This window comes from Urocampus carinirostris, chromosome 3 (assembly GCF_059441175.1).
Source record: "Urocampus carinirostris isolate Australia breed hairy pipefish chromosome 3, RoL_Ucar_1.0, whole genome shotgun sequence".
NCBI lineage: Eukaryota > Metazoa > Chordata > Actinopteri > Syngnathiformes > Syngnathidae > Urocampus > Urocampus carinirostris.
Genome location: NC_142351.1, coordinates 49,572,785 through 49,588,021, shown reverse-complemented (window position 1 = coordinate 49,588,021; position 15,237 = coordinate 49,572,785). Strand labels below are relative to the sequence as shown.

The 15,237-nt window shown below is 38.6% G+C and overlaps 1 protein-coding gene and 1 long non-coding RNA gene across 2 annotated transcripts in view; one reads left to right on the top strand and one right to left on the bottom strand.

The window, feature by feature from the left end:
* Positions 1–204: 204 nt before the first annotated feature.
* LOC148369968 (uncharacterized) lies at positions 205–3,895 on the bottom strand. Its single transcript, XR_015850072.1, has 3 exons — positions 3,739–3,895; positions 1,593–1,710; positions 205–871 (listed from the first exon to the last, which is right to left on the bottom strand). It is a non-coding gene; the product is annotated as an uncharacterized LOC148369968 (long non-coding RNA).
* Positions 3,081–15,237, top strand: part of LOC148369967 (transketolase-like) — a 25,417-nt gene continuing 13,260 nt past the window's right edge. The window contains exons 1-4 of the mRNA XM_088332217.1: positions 3,081–3,320; positions 7,315–7,432; positions 9,309–9,422; positions 10,242–10,339. Of these exons, the coding sequence (XP_088188343.1) occupies positions 3,214–3,320; positions 7,315–7,432; positions 9,309–9,422; positions 10,242–10,339 (437 nt within the window). The 5' untranslated portion in view covers positions 3,081–3,213. The remainder of the gene's footprint in view (positions 3,321–7,314; positions 7,433–9,308; positions 9,423–10,241; positions 10,340–15,237) is intronic.

The window sequence follows — 15,237 nt, the reverse complement described above, 5'->3', positions numbered from 1 at the left end:
TCTTTATATGAAATACTTTTTAAAAAGAACAAAAAACTATGTACACATTCAAATCAGTGTTAATAGGATATTTAATACTTAACACATTGTTTAAAAGAAAAAATGTTTAATTTTTATTTTGCGAATCTAAGTAAATGAATAACCATATACACTGTACTGTATATGCACACATAACATAATAATAATAATAATAATAATTTCCTTGTATTGTCATTCTGTGTAACAATGTACACAGAACGAAATGTCGATTGCACCTGACCCGTTGTAGCGAGCCGATGCAGCCGCAGCCAACAGAGGGCGCCGCCGACCACTTTTTAAGTCTTAGGAATGACTCGGCCGGGGCGCGAACCACCGACCTCCCAGTCTCAAAACCGCATCCTGTACAAGTCGGTCGAGGCTGTGAGCTGTGAACTGAGCCGAAAGGCAAAGCTCTCGATTTACCGGTTGATCCTTGTTCCTACCCTCACCTGTAGTCATGAACTGTGGGTCATGACCGGAAAAACAAGATACCGGATACAAGTGGCTGAAATGAGTTCTCTCCGCAGGGTGGCTGGGCTCTCCCATAGAGATAAGGTAAGAAGCGCCGTCATCCAAGAGGGACTCTGTGTAGAGCCGCTGCTCGTCCGCATTTAGAGGAGCCAGTTGAAGGGGCTTGGGCTTCTGATGAAGATGCCTCCTGAACACGTTCCTCTGGAGGTGTTTCTGGCATGTCACATTGGCAGGAGGCCCCAGGGACGACCCAGGACACTCCGTAGAGACTACGTCTCTAGGCTGGACTGGGAACGTCTCGGGATCCCGTCAAATGAGCTGTATGAAGTGACTGGGGATAGGGATGTCTGGGCTTCACTACCAAAGCTGCTGCCCAAGCGACCTGAAAGAAAATTGATGGATTGATGGAGGAATGCACACATAACCATATACATAACCAAATATAGTCACTTGCCAGTCGAGGCTAAAAAATCAAATAAAAATGCTTTGAGTCCCTGTATGTTGTATTCTTCCTTGTGCTTTGTAGCTCTTGTTTTTGCTTGCACTGCACAATACAGCGACATCTAGTGGTCAGATAATACACACTGGCCCTCGAAGTATACAAACCATTACAACAATTCTCACCCGCTCCCCCTGAATATGACTTCTCTATGTATTCTTGTTTTCTAGAAACTTTTTGATAAATAAATGGATATATGCATTCAATGGCGATCACCCTAAAGCTGTTTTAAAACACCCACATAGTGAATAAATGAATGAAACCATGGCGAAAAGGAATAGGACGAAGCATATGCTTATTTAATCCTACCACTTCAACTTCCTTAACAATTGTTTCTCACAAATAATAAATGTAATAGAAAAAAACATGTGAGCAGAATTTTGGCACTGATGGTACCCTATACTTGCCCACGTTACACTTGCACTTAAACACATACAAGAGCAATCTGGAACAGAAGCTGCTGGTGTCTTTCTACAAAGCCACAGTGATGAGCATACAGCATTGTCGTGTGGTATGGTGGTAGCACGGCAGCAGACAGGAAAAACATACAGAGCATCAACACAGCCTAGAAGATCATTGACTGCTCTTAGCCCCGAGGACATACCACAGCAGAGCCGTTTACGTTATGAGGGACTCTTCTCACCCCGGCCACCACCTCTTGGACCCTTTGCCTTCTGGTAGGCGCTACAGCTCTCAGAGACAGTTTCTTCCCCAAGGCCACCCTAAAAAAAAGCACACAAAACTGTGAAAAATATATCTTGCAATCTATTTGGGAATTTTTGTTCTTTCATGGCACCATTCTTATAACCTCGGCAAGTCTCCAAGCACTACGTTGCAAATAGTTTTGCCTATTAATTCTAAAAGTCTTTTATCTAACTTTCTCTTTTAAGTCTTTATTGCTTGATTATACTGAAGTGACATGTCTAATCTCGTTCCAAACAATATTTCACCGCTTGGATAACAATGGCAATAAAGACTATTGTGTTCTTTTCCGGTAGCGTACCGTGCAGTTATAATAATCAGAGATGTGTTGTTTGCAAACGAAGTAGCTCTATGAGCTAGCTCTTAGAAGTGAAATTTGCTATTTTATTTGTTAGAACTCAGGCGAAGAAGAAATGATTTGGGCTGGCCCCCGCTGCCCGCCCAGTTCTCTGTGTCCGATGGCGGCGGACGCTGTTCAGGGACCCGGCAAGCGGACTGAACAAGAGGGGGCGGGGCTTGGGCAGAGCAAAGGGCCCAAGTGACACATAAAAACTGTCTTTTGTTTCGAGAACGGGTGGATAATGCAAAAAAAAAAAAATTCAGCAAGATAGAAGTTCGGACTGGTCCAAACGTAAAGATTGACATTTTAGGCCTAAAATTCAAACCGGATCAGGCTTAAGATCCTCCCTATAGGCTGAAAGAGGCGGAAAAAACTTTTCCCATTTGCGAAAGGCTGGCTTGCTTCAGAGTTATCCAATCTTTGTTATTGATGGACAGCAGTATTATTTCCTTCAGCAGCTCCAAAAGCTTTTGGCGATCACTTTGGTGGATTAAGCCCACAAACCAGGCATGGTTTGTGAAATCATAACATTTCTGAACGCCAGCTCGTGAAATAACCCAAACTCGGAATCAGATTGGCTAAACCAAGAGCTTTTTTCTAAGAATGTTATTACAAGACATGGCCTTCAGGGGTTTTGTGAAGGCCTCTGGGTAGATTTTTGAGCCCAGAAACAGACAATGGCTGGTTAAATGCTTGAATATAGAAGCACACATGTGGAAGCATTGAAACCAGGGGAGAAGCAAGGACGCTGACAGATGATTTGGAATTAATTACGTATTGTTGGACGAAGAATTAATAACGTCACATGATTCAGATATTTATTAGGCCAGTTTAGAAAGCCTTACAGGCCATCACGGCCCACCACTGTGCATTCATTGTTGGTGTGGGCGCATCCTGGACGCTGCCGAGCAAATCCATTCACTGTCGCCCGTGCAAATGCGTGACTCCAATGTGAGGCGCTGGCTGCTTTTAGCGCCAGATTAGCCATATTCATAGGATTTCCCTGCAACACGCCCCCTCCTGCTTTAAATCCCTCCCCACCTCCTCCCTCCCTTACCCGCCTCGCTTCTGTCACTCCACTGCAGACCTGCAAGCGCCTTTTTAACCCCTGCAGTCTTTTATCGCGCACGCGAAATATTTTTGGGCTTATTAACTCTTGTTGAACATTGCACCCGCCTGCAACATGGAAGACTACCACAAGCCCGACCAGCAAACTCTGCAGGCGCTCCGGAATCTCGCAAACAGGCTCCGCATTAACTCCATCAAGGCGACCACTGCAGCGAGCAGCGGGTAAAAAAACACCTTGAAACCCATATTTATAGATGCAGTTGGGGTGGGTTTATGACATACGACCGAGTGGGGGCAAATGAGTTGGATTCATCACCATTATTACGATATACCTGTCAACATCCGATTATTGCTCCCCATATCAATGATTGAATTTCACCTTATTCAGCTATGACAAACCTTGCGGCACCTATTTACTCACAGCACTATGTAGAATACCGCGACAATAATACAATGCCTTCTACTACAAGTGAACAACACCATCCAGATTCTAGCCGAAATGGGCAAAACGAGACCAGTCTTTTTTATTTACATATAAAGTTGTCATAGGCGATTTGAACGAATCAAAAACATGTAAAAAAAAGAGGATACGCAAAAGCCGACAGCTATGTAATAATGTCTATACAAGTTAATGGTTTACCTCAAAATGGTCTCCTGGCAGCTGCAGAAAATAATACGTCTCTTCGGAGATTCAAACGGAAACTATGACTATATATCAAATTCTAAATGGTATCACAATTATTTATAGTGTATAAAATACATCACGTGATGTATAATATATTTCTTTTGAGGGTGTTTTCCTCGGTGGTGTTATTCTGTGATTGTTTTATGAAAACCCGTTTGGCTTCCAGTGAATACTTCCGTTTACCCGAAAAAATATAGCGTATTAAACCTGCATTGTACATCAATTTCATTTTTGCAGTTTCATCGTCCAGAAATTTGATCTTTTAAAAAATGGTGGTTTTAAAAGGCCTAGGCTACTAATCTATCTTTTTTATCTTTACTAAAACCTTCTACGATATTCATTTCATAACTGTCCATTTCTATATTTTTCTCTTATTTTTATATGTTTTTTTACGCCTTTTTGTACAGGGAAGATTATATAAAAAAAATAAAACTAGATTAAACCTCGATTTTTTTGTAGAACGATCTCGTCTTGGTCATTTCGACTCTTCACTCAGGTATAATATGCAATACTATATTTACTACAAGTAAGGAAATAACTAAAAAAAAGATGCAGAAAAAATGCTATTGTTGTTTATTTGGTAAATAAAATAAACGTGCTGACACCGTTTTCGTTCTACATAGGGGTGTCTTGCTAGGCTCTGCATTGTGTTTGTTCAAGGTTTATTATCGCTTAATAAGGGGATTTGCAATCACTAATAAGGGGAGCAACTCACTGGCGTTTTTTTTTTACTTATTGTTTTATCAAATCCCCACGTTTCATATATTTATTAAAAACCGAATTACATTTGTTTTACTCTTGGTTTGCTGCTACTTGATATAGTCCTATCGCAAAACAATAGTCCGCGTCATATTTTGCACTTTTTGACCACCACACAGGAGAGTTAAGATCGAACTAAGAGAATTTGAAACCGTTTCCGTTTCGGATTATATAAAGTGGAGGGGAGAAGAGGAGCAGAGTCCGGTTCAACGCAGTTCGGTAGTGATGTGTCCTTCGCGAACGTAACGGCTGTATGAGTCGGCTCTTTGGAGCAAAGGACGGCAGCTGGCTCTCCATCAATCAGGAGGAAGCTCCATTCGTCTCTGGGCACAGAGGAAAGGGAATCCAATACTGTACAGAGGACAAAAAAGTCTCAAAGAAACGTGTCTAGGCAGGAAGCCAAATTGGAACTCATTTGAATGATGATTAAACATTCTGATTTATATTTTATGCGTGTTTTTAGAGGTTCTGTGTAGTTTCAGTCTAAGTTGGTTAAAAGTTGAATTGCAAATAGTTCCTTTATGTCGTAGTTTATTAAAAATTTTCATTTTCTCTGGGATTCTGTGTTGAATGACTTTAAAGTTGCTTGTGCGAGAAAGTTAGATGTTGAAGTGAGTTCAAGGTTCACAACAGTGTAACAAAAATAAATGCTATTATGATATCATAGAATAATAGTTTTAAAATTATTTCATCATTTTTGCTCGATGTTACATTATTATTGGTACGATATGGATTAAAGCAACAATAAAATCTGAAAAGCCGTTTGGGAGCCGAAAACCAATTTTAGAGAGCTAAGCCGAAAGAGCCATTTCTCCAAAAAGACGGAATTCCCATCTTTACTCGGCAGTTGAAGGCCGAACGTCGCTCTCACGCGTGGCTCGATTAGCCACGCCCGTTAGCAGGCTTTGCAAGTATCAGAGTTAAGCTTTCGGGATTCCATTGAACGACAACATCCTGTTAGACTTTCAAAGTAAAACATATTTGACTCTTATTTTCCCAATTAATTTACCGCAGTGTTTTTGGAAGCCTCCATCTCGGTATCGTTTTTTTCGTTGCAAACAAAGCGAGCAGTTTGATGCTAATGTGCGCATGTGTCTGCCGCCTGGGGATTTCCCATCATGCATCAGTCCGAAAAAAAATATGGTTTACGATTATCTTGTATTTTGTACGGGAAAATATGACAGTTTGTACAGGCATGGAATCGAGGAGGCTGACAGGTATGTAAAAGAGTGCTAATGTTCAGTATAATTTGTTCTCTCACAGTGGTTAGCCAGTTAACTAACATTCAACAATATCAGTAAGTGGCGGTGAAGTTCTATTTTTTTTTTTTTTTTATGCTCTAATTATGATTCTGAAGTATTACAGGGAAATATAATTCATAACTTATTCTGCTGTTTATTTCTTCTACATGAAAATGATTAGAAATAACATTTTATTTTGGTGGCTCATACTAACCCGAAAAAATACAATAATGTATTGCAGAATTTAATAATCAAATAAAACAGAAATCTTGCATATAATGTTGCTGATTTGAATTATTATTTTATTTAGGACATGAAACATAACAATATAAAAACGTAGTAAAATGTTTTCTGTTCCACATGCAGATAATTTTGAATATTGCATTGTAAAAATGTTACAATTAATCAAATAAAGTCAAAACCTTGCACCTATTAGCAGATTTGTCAGGTTCTGCATGGTTACCATGGCGCCCAACTGGCACCGCCCCTTGACACCGGCTTACTCGCATTTACTGATTACTTCTGTGGGTACTTAAACGTCCCCTTTTGAACTGCGCTTTGCCAGATCGTTGTTGAAAACTTGTTTATGCTTGGTTATACTTGTTATGCTTGTTGGACTTTGTTGCACTTCGGTGTAACATTCTGAGGGATTCCTGCAAGTTCTGTTTAATTCTGGAAATGTAGTTTTGCCTGTGTTTGACCCGTTTTGTTTTTTAGTCTGGTCCGTTTGTGTTTTGGACAACTTTGCTTTCTCAATTAAAGTGTGAGGACGTCTACGCAAATGAGTTCCTACTTCCTACTTCCTGCTTCCCGTTCCGTTTCGTGACAAGATTTGTAATAATATTTTCTTGTTTTAATAAACAAAAACAGCAAATGTTTATAACGCAGTGAAAAAAATGTTCTACTGGCAGATAATTATCTTATAGTTATTAAAATGAATAATTAATTTCATTAAAAATACATACAAATATAGTAAACCCCCAAATTAACATCTAAATTATTAATCTCCTGACAAATGGTGGCCCCTAAACAAAAATACTTAATTTAGGCATCATGATAATGTAAGCTATTATTTTAAGTGTTTTTATTTTCATTATTTTAATGATCAGTCGTTACAAAATGCTCTTAGTGGGATAATTTTCTTCATTTCTACCCAGAGACTATTTTCAAAGTATTGGCTCCCCTCATTTGACTACATTTTCCCTTTCAGGACAGATTAAGCCTTGAAGGAGGAAGGCTACGGTGAGGTATTTCTTGCATGTGAAGTGGATATAGGCAAAGCATTCATCTGCACAATATAGTACTGAAAGTATGTGCATGCACAAGTACGATAATATCCGCTGGTGGGCGTGAGGACAGGTTTTCTTGACTCTGGTAACGTGTGTTCTGGTATGAATTAACTCAGTAAAAGCACAAAAACTCAAAATGCACCATTGACAATTTGATGCTGGTCCGTTTTGGTCCCTCACATTGACTTCTTTGGCTGCAGTCTATTTGTTGGAATACAAATGTCTCTTGTACTTCTTCCCAGGCACCCCACATCATGTTGCAGTGTTGCAGAGATCATGTCTGTGGTCTTCTTTCATTCCATGAAGTACCGACCTGAAGACCCGCGCAACCCCAACAACGACCGCTTCGTCCTTTCCAAGGTTGTTTTTAGATTTCACAATAAATTACAATGTACTTCACAATTCTCTTGATTCATACTGATTTTTATTTGATGCCTTTGTAGAAAAGAGGAATAACTTTTCTTCTTCCATGTTTTTGTTTAACATCTGGGTTGTGAAACGGGTAAAACAAGCGCTAGTGCTAGAGTTTAACAGTTTTGTTGAGGTGTTAATTCAGAATACAGTATTCTGGGCAAACATGAAGTACTGAACAAAGCTGTTTCAATCACACAAAAACTTCATATTCAGCGGAAAAATCCTTCCATCTCACAAACCCTTTTTTGGAGCCAACACTTTGAAAATAGTCTCTGGGTGGAAATGAAGAAAATGATCTACCAAATACTGATAAAACTCAAGCTCTTGTTGGAACTAAAAACAGCCCCTCAAACAATGTAGAGAATGAATAACAACAGAATGAATTGATGTACTGTATCAATAATTCATGTGATTATATCAATATGTAAATCATTACACTCAACTAAATAAATAACGGTGGAGTGCATTCGTTACGACTAAATAAGTGAAGGAGTTCTAAATGACTGAAATAATAAACAGGTTATAATTGAAGGCATCATACAATAATGACTACCGTACATACAGAGTGTCCCAAAATGTATACACACTCTTTGACATTAGTCAAAAACTTTTCTATTTCAGAGGAGTACAAATGGTGGATGCTGGGCTGTCGTTCATACACAAAAAAAAAACATTCTGAATACAGTTTTACAGTTCTATTGGCTATTTGAAGCGTTTATCGTCTTGAGATAACCTGTATTTTATGCTTTGCTGGTAAAAAGGAAATACTTTTTATGGTTAAAATCTGGGCTATGACAAAAACAAATAATTGTAGGTTGTAAAAATCCCTTCTTCAAATCATCCCTTTACTTAGGCCGGTTCTGGCAAATATTAATAAAAGTCAAGTCTTCTCCTACCTGCAAAGAAAATATCACTTGAAACAATATAGAGATTGAATAACAAGTGAATAAATGACTATATTATGAAGGCAAATAATACGGCGAGTTGCTCTTTTCCTCAATCAATCCATTGTAACAAAAAAAAAACTGCAGTTATGTTTGACAACAATATTCATATAATACATCACATGAGCAAAATGAGATATTTAAAAGGTATTTTTTTTATGGACAATGTAATAAAAATATTTCAACTTTTTCCCCGACAAATCAAGCCTTTAATGCATATATCCGAATTGAACAGCAGTGGAAGTTATGTATTAAAAATGCTACACTTCTGTTTCTGTATCATCGACGTTAAAGTCAGGTCGCTGAAGTATCCTTTAATCCCCAAAGAACGAAAACAAACAATTGTATTTCGGTCCACTGCAGCGCTAACCGGCAATAGCAACAGCAAGAAAAGACACATATGTGTTGCAATCTGGCACTATTCTCTACTGTATGGTTGCCCTGATGCTGTGGTCTAGAAATATAGGGCTCACCTTTCATGTGAAGCAGCATTCACTTGCCATTTCTTTTCAGCCCAATAAGTTTTTATCTTTGTTTCTTCAAACCTAAAAAAAACCATTTGGTTAATATGCACGAAAACAATTACTCTCTCCTCTTTTGAAAACCCAACATGTTTTCTTTCAACAAAACTTAAAGGTACAGTGTGTATTATTTGACCACTAAGTGTCACTGTATTGAATACCGTAGGTTCACTCATATGAACTAATAATGATGAAGTGCCGTAGTTACATATAAATAATCAAAAGATTTATAAATGACTGAGATACTAAAAAGGTTATAACTGAAGAAGTCATACAATCATGATTATATATCCAGTGACACATTTTAATACTACAGGGGTAGCAAGCGACTATTTGACCTTGCCTGCAACCTTTCAGGGTCACGCTGCGCCGGTGCTGTACGCCGTGTGGGCTGAAACGGGCTACCTGAAGGAAAATGAGCTCCTCAACCTACGCAAGGTTGACTCCATCCTCGAAGGTCACCCGGTCCCTGTAAGGAACCTGTCCAAAAACTATATTTCTGTCTCTTTTTGTCCACTTCAAAGTAAAGGGGGACCTGGTCATAACAGAGTTTGATGTGACTTGCACAGCGCGAGTCAAAAGGGCAATGTTAAAAAAAACCAACACTCGGACTCACTACTTTTATACTCACTCCAAAAAAATAATGTTAATTGGCTTTTCCAAATCGTCCCTAGGTGTGAATGAGTGAGTGAGTTGTCCGTCTCTGTGTGCTCTGTGACTGGCTGGCAACCGGTTCAGGGTGTCCCCTGCCCACTGCCCGAAGACAGCTGGGATGGGCTCCAGCACCCTCGTGACCCTACTGAGGAGAAGCGGTGCAGATAATGGATGGATACAAATAAACATGACTTGACTTGACTTAAAAGTTTCCATCCTTTGATGAAAGCAAAGTTTGAAGGATAATTCATTTTCAAATAAAAATCATTATTTCTTACCTTCTCCAGCACCCCCGCGATCCTAATGAAGTTAAGCAGTACAGATAATGGATGGATGGATATTGCAAAATCAACAGTCACTTAAAAAAAGGAATTTGTTACTTTAAAATAATATTCTTGTTACTACTATATTGTCTTTTGTTTCTCATTTTCAATGGACTTTTTACAGTGTGAGACTCAAAGATTTCAGGCAAAACATAGAGAGCCAAGACAACTAAAAATGAATTAAAATAGGTAAAATAATAATCAAATTGAACAAAATATCTGCTGATAGGACTTGAAAAATCCTCTTGGAAAGAGAAAAATTGTTATTGTTATACTTTTAAAATAAATATATATATATTTGCCTTGCCAACAGAAGCAGCAGTTTGTGGACGTTGCCACCGGTTCCCTGGGCCAAGGCCTGGGAGCGGCTTGCGGAATGGCCTACACTGGGAAATACTTTGATGAGGCCAGGTAAGCGCCACCAAGAGATTCCCCACAAGACAGTTGCCAAATCCGTAGCACGTTGGCTAGCAGGCTGGCAATACTGCTCCTGCAGCGTATATCAGTAGCCTGAATTCTAATTCAGTTACCTGCCATCATTTAAGCAGTCCTCCATTCAATTCAAATCAGGCCCGACTGGCTCCACCATGCTTAAATAATTGATGAACTGATTGAAGGTTCCCAGCCTTGCACCGATGAAGTAGAAGAGATTGTGCTTGACAGCAGCCCATTGTGTCAAAATGATATCTTAGCCTGCAGCGTCCAACAAACGCACCCTGTTAGGTGCACCTCCTATTGACATTTAAACGTTCGTTTAAAGTTTAAACACTATTTGCAATTTCCGTTTGTTCATCCGAGTCACGAGTTGAAAAATACCCCTTTGGCCTTAAGGAGTCGGGTTTGGCACGTTTGGTTGCTAAAGGAATGGAAACCACACATCCTATTGATTTTTTAGATTTCTTTTCGGTGTAAGATGAGTGTGGGGAGCGCTATAGTGTGTTTTTGGCGCCATTCTGCGAGCTCCTACTTGCTTCTGCTCTAATAAGCAGACATGCAAGTGCACTCCCTACTGTACACTCTCCGTCTCCCCATCTGCTTCTTTCCTGCAACGCCTCCCCAAAATGGAAATGCACAAAGTCCCTATACAGTATTTGGATTCCCACTCAAGATTCTCTGATTCAGCCTCCATGTAAATTTGAAGGACCAAGAAGCTATGAATTTAACGAACTGGCCTTTGCAGTTTATTGTGTGGACATTAAATGCTTTTCAAATTTTAAAGCACACTTATCAAACTCTAGAAGACAAAGCAAAGAGAAGCACAAGAGAAAAAATGAGCTGTACCAAGTCACAGAATTACTACAGTTTTAAATATGTCCGCTGGTAGTGGGCAAAGCCTAGCGCCGCCCGCAAAGAGACCCACTGTAGTTTTTATCTGCTGACTACCATCAATCAACCAGAGAACCTTAAGGAAACCCTTCTTGATTTTATTTTACTTTAAAAAAAAAGCACCTGGGTGTATATAAGGGAGTTTATAGAAGCTTTAGCTCCTTTCTATAATATATATGAAATCAGCGAAGCTACCATATTCAGGTAAACATCTTCATACAAATATCAAAATAACGTATATATATATATATATATATATATATATATATATATATATATATATATATATATATATATATATATATATATATATATATACATATGTGTATAGATAGATAGATAGATTGATTGATTTCAATACTATACTACACACAAAAACATGAATTATCATACAAACAGGCATCTTTTCAAATGCCCATAGGACAAAAAATGTGTTTCCATATTATGAGCAAAACCTTGAGGGAATTCCCATATTTATCTGTCATCTTGCTGCCGAGAGTACATGAAGACATTACAAAAGGTTTGGCAAAAAAATTGTATTGGTTTGGTCACTATGAGTTTGTTTGTACTCTTACTTCTGCTTTTTGCACTCGTTTTGGGTTGCACGACACAATATAATAACATCTAGTGGTCAAATAATACACATTGTCCCTTTAAGATACTCTGCCAGTTCAGTGAAAAGAAAAGCGACCACTTTTATTAATGCATGAAGACGTTTCATGCGCTTTACCCGTGTCGTTGCCATGGAAACCTTGCCTCATCTACTTTAGCGGTCTGCTGCTTTTTATAGGTCAATGCATCACAGTTGGTTTGGAAGGCGCACGCTTCCAGTAAAGATAAATGATTCCCCCAACAATCAACAATGTTGGTATTATTAATAATGTTTTGGTAAACCAAATACTTCGAACAAGACATAATCAATTATTTACTTAAAACACATTGACTTTTGTGCTCCGAAAAGCAGCCTCTTCACTATAGAATTCTCAGCCACGTTTGTGATTGTAATACTATAAGCATTTATCAAGTTTCATTTGAAAAACATAATTTGTAAGAATTACTCAGATGTCAAACATCTGAAACATAATTGGGACGCCAGAGCTTTTGGTTTGATTGTGTTTAAACAAGTCGAGTGCAGAAAGTGACTGGTTGCTTTATCTGGAAGAGGCGTGGATTTTGGCAACTTATTGTTTTACATTTGGTTCAGAATTCTCTCCACCAAAATAGTGATAGATAGATAGATAGATAGATAGATAGATACTTTATTCATCCCCGAAGGGAAATTCACTTTTCCAGCAGCATCCCTAAGCTGAGAACAATCGATAATAGCTGAGAACAATGGAAAATAACACGGGAGCTGCTGGAGTGGCTGCCATTCGTGACGGCGCCGGAGAAACGATTCAATTTGAATCATGTACAAACAAACAAACAATTGAATCATGTACAAGAAACGATTCAATCTGAATCATGTACAAAACGATTCAATCTGAATCATGTACAAACAAACGAACAATTGAATCATGTACAACAAACAAACAAAATATAAGAAAAGACATCGGCATTGAGTCACCAGTAATATGTAATCGTCCTTGTAGTTTGATGTTAGGAGCGTGTGAACGTGTAAGTTCGAGCGCCCGCCCCCTGTTTGACTGACAGTATACACCAGCCTATCACATTTGCAAACACAGACAGTCCTCTGCTGTATAAACGATACGTTGATATTAATGACTATAAAGACAATTCAATTCAAAATCCACAAAGGAGCAATCAGCTATAACCGAATTGCGGGGTGGGTGGGAGACCTCTTAACTGTTCAAAAGAAGTTTGAGGTTTTAGATCAGTGGATGATGTAATAGTAGTCTCTAGTTTGCAATAATCTGTGTTCTATGCAGCCCTTTGAGACTTCTGTGATTAATGTCTGTACAAATAAACATGGTGACATGGCGGATGAGTGGTTAGCACGTCCACGGCACAGTTCTGAGGTCATGGGATCGAATTGAGCTACCATTCGTCCTGTGCGGAGTTTGCATGTTTTCCCTGTGCTTTCATGTCAGGTTAATTGGCAGGTCCAAATTGTTCCTAGGTGTGAATAAGCGGGTGAGTTGTCTCTGTGTGCCTTGCGACTGGCTGGCAACCGGTTGAGGGTGTCCCCTGCCAACTGCCGAAAGATTGCTGTGATGGGCTCTAGCACCCTCGTGACCCTACTGTGGAGAAGCGGTGCAGATAATGGATGGATACAATTAAACATGACTTGAATTAAAATATCTATTCTTTGATGACAGCAAAGTTTAAAGGATGACTTGTTTTCAAATAAAAATCATTATTTCTAACCCTTCTCAATTCACTGTACTTTCTAATTTTCTTTTCCGCAAATTCATTTGATAATGTACATGGAAAACACACTAATGTCTGGGTGTCCCCAAGTTTTTGAATGTTAGTGTACATTTATTTACATAGTGTACATTTATTTATTTATTCATAAGATACTTTTGACTGTAAAGGTGCAGGCAATGAATCTTGAAAACGGGTCGAAACGATGGTGTGTCTGCTCAAGACCAAAAAGTGTATGCACGCATGATTGTGTCAAACGCGAGATGAGGGTGACGATGCTGCGCTAATCGTCCATAACGAATGTAGAAATGCGAGATGATTAAGTCGAGAGCTGATAGGCAATTGATGTGCGCCAACTTGAAATGTGTTTTTCAATTGCTTTCATGCAGGAAGTTGTGAGTTGTGAGGGTGGGATGTGCATCCGCTCAATTTTAAATTCATTTCAGTTGGATGCTTGCTTAAAGCTTTTGTTTCCCGGGTATATTTAGTTTGGATTTCTTATTATTGTGAAAATGTATTTGCTTTTTAAAAATGGGCAAGATAAGAGTGTATTAATAAGAGTTAGAGGTGTAATAAATAATCACCAACTATTTTGATGACTGACCCGTTTAAATACCTTTTGAGATCAGAAATTCACAAATTTTCTCAATTTTAGCTTTTCAACATGAAATATTTGCTTATTTGAGCTGGCTGTAAAGGCACAGTGTGTATTGTTCAGCGCTTCCTTATAGCAAGTATTTGTCAAAAATATATATATATAGAATATATATATATATATATATATATGTAACCGCAGTGTACCTGTCCCACCAAAGATCCACATTCACGCTGGACTGGATGATGAGGTTTTTATTACAGTTGCTGCAAATGAATGAGTCACAACACAACACGTGGTAAGCTTCTCTGCTGGCTTTGATCTTGTTTGCAGCTCGTTGTAGACTGCCCAAAACATATCAAAGAGCTTTCTTTTCTGTTTACATAAAATACATTTTAGAACATCAACCATCACAATACACGTTTACATCCATTTTAACAAGATACTTTTAACAAGAGATCGTAGAGTGGCTTTTTAACGTTTACAATGAATTCAACATATTTTTCTTTAGTCTGAATTTCAACCAACATCATCCGTTTTATATATATGAGAAAATAGAAATAATAGCAATAATGAGTATAAAAACGGGTACAATTTACCTGCAAATGAATGAGTCACAACACAACACGTGGTTAGCTTCTCTGCTGGCTTTGATCTCTATAAGGGGAATTAGCATTTTAGCACAACATGCAACGTCCGGCAAAACTAACATAAAAGGCGACAGAAACAAAACGAAAAATAAAATCCAAACAGCTTGACAACATCAATCACATTACTGTGCATGTTAAGAGATTTGTCAGCTGTGGTTTTAATGTTTGAAATTAACTTTTTGCGGAGCACCAAAAGATCGTGTCTTACCGTTGACAGCTCGTTGTGGACTGACAAAACCCCCCACTTTCCTGTCGCGAAGTCTAAAGCCAAACCAAACCTTACCACATACCAGCAGGTAGCACTGTTGGACTCATCATTGCAGGACACTTATACAGAAACTATACAACATATTTCAGCAGGAATTTCAATAAAACAAAAAAATATTATTACAGCCGTTTTTTATATATAT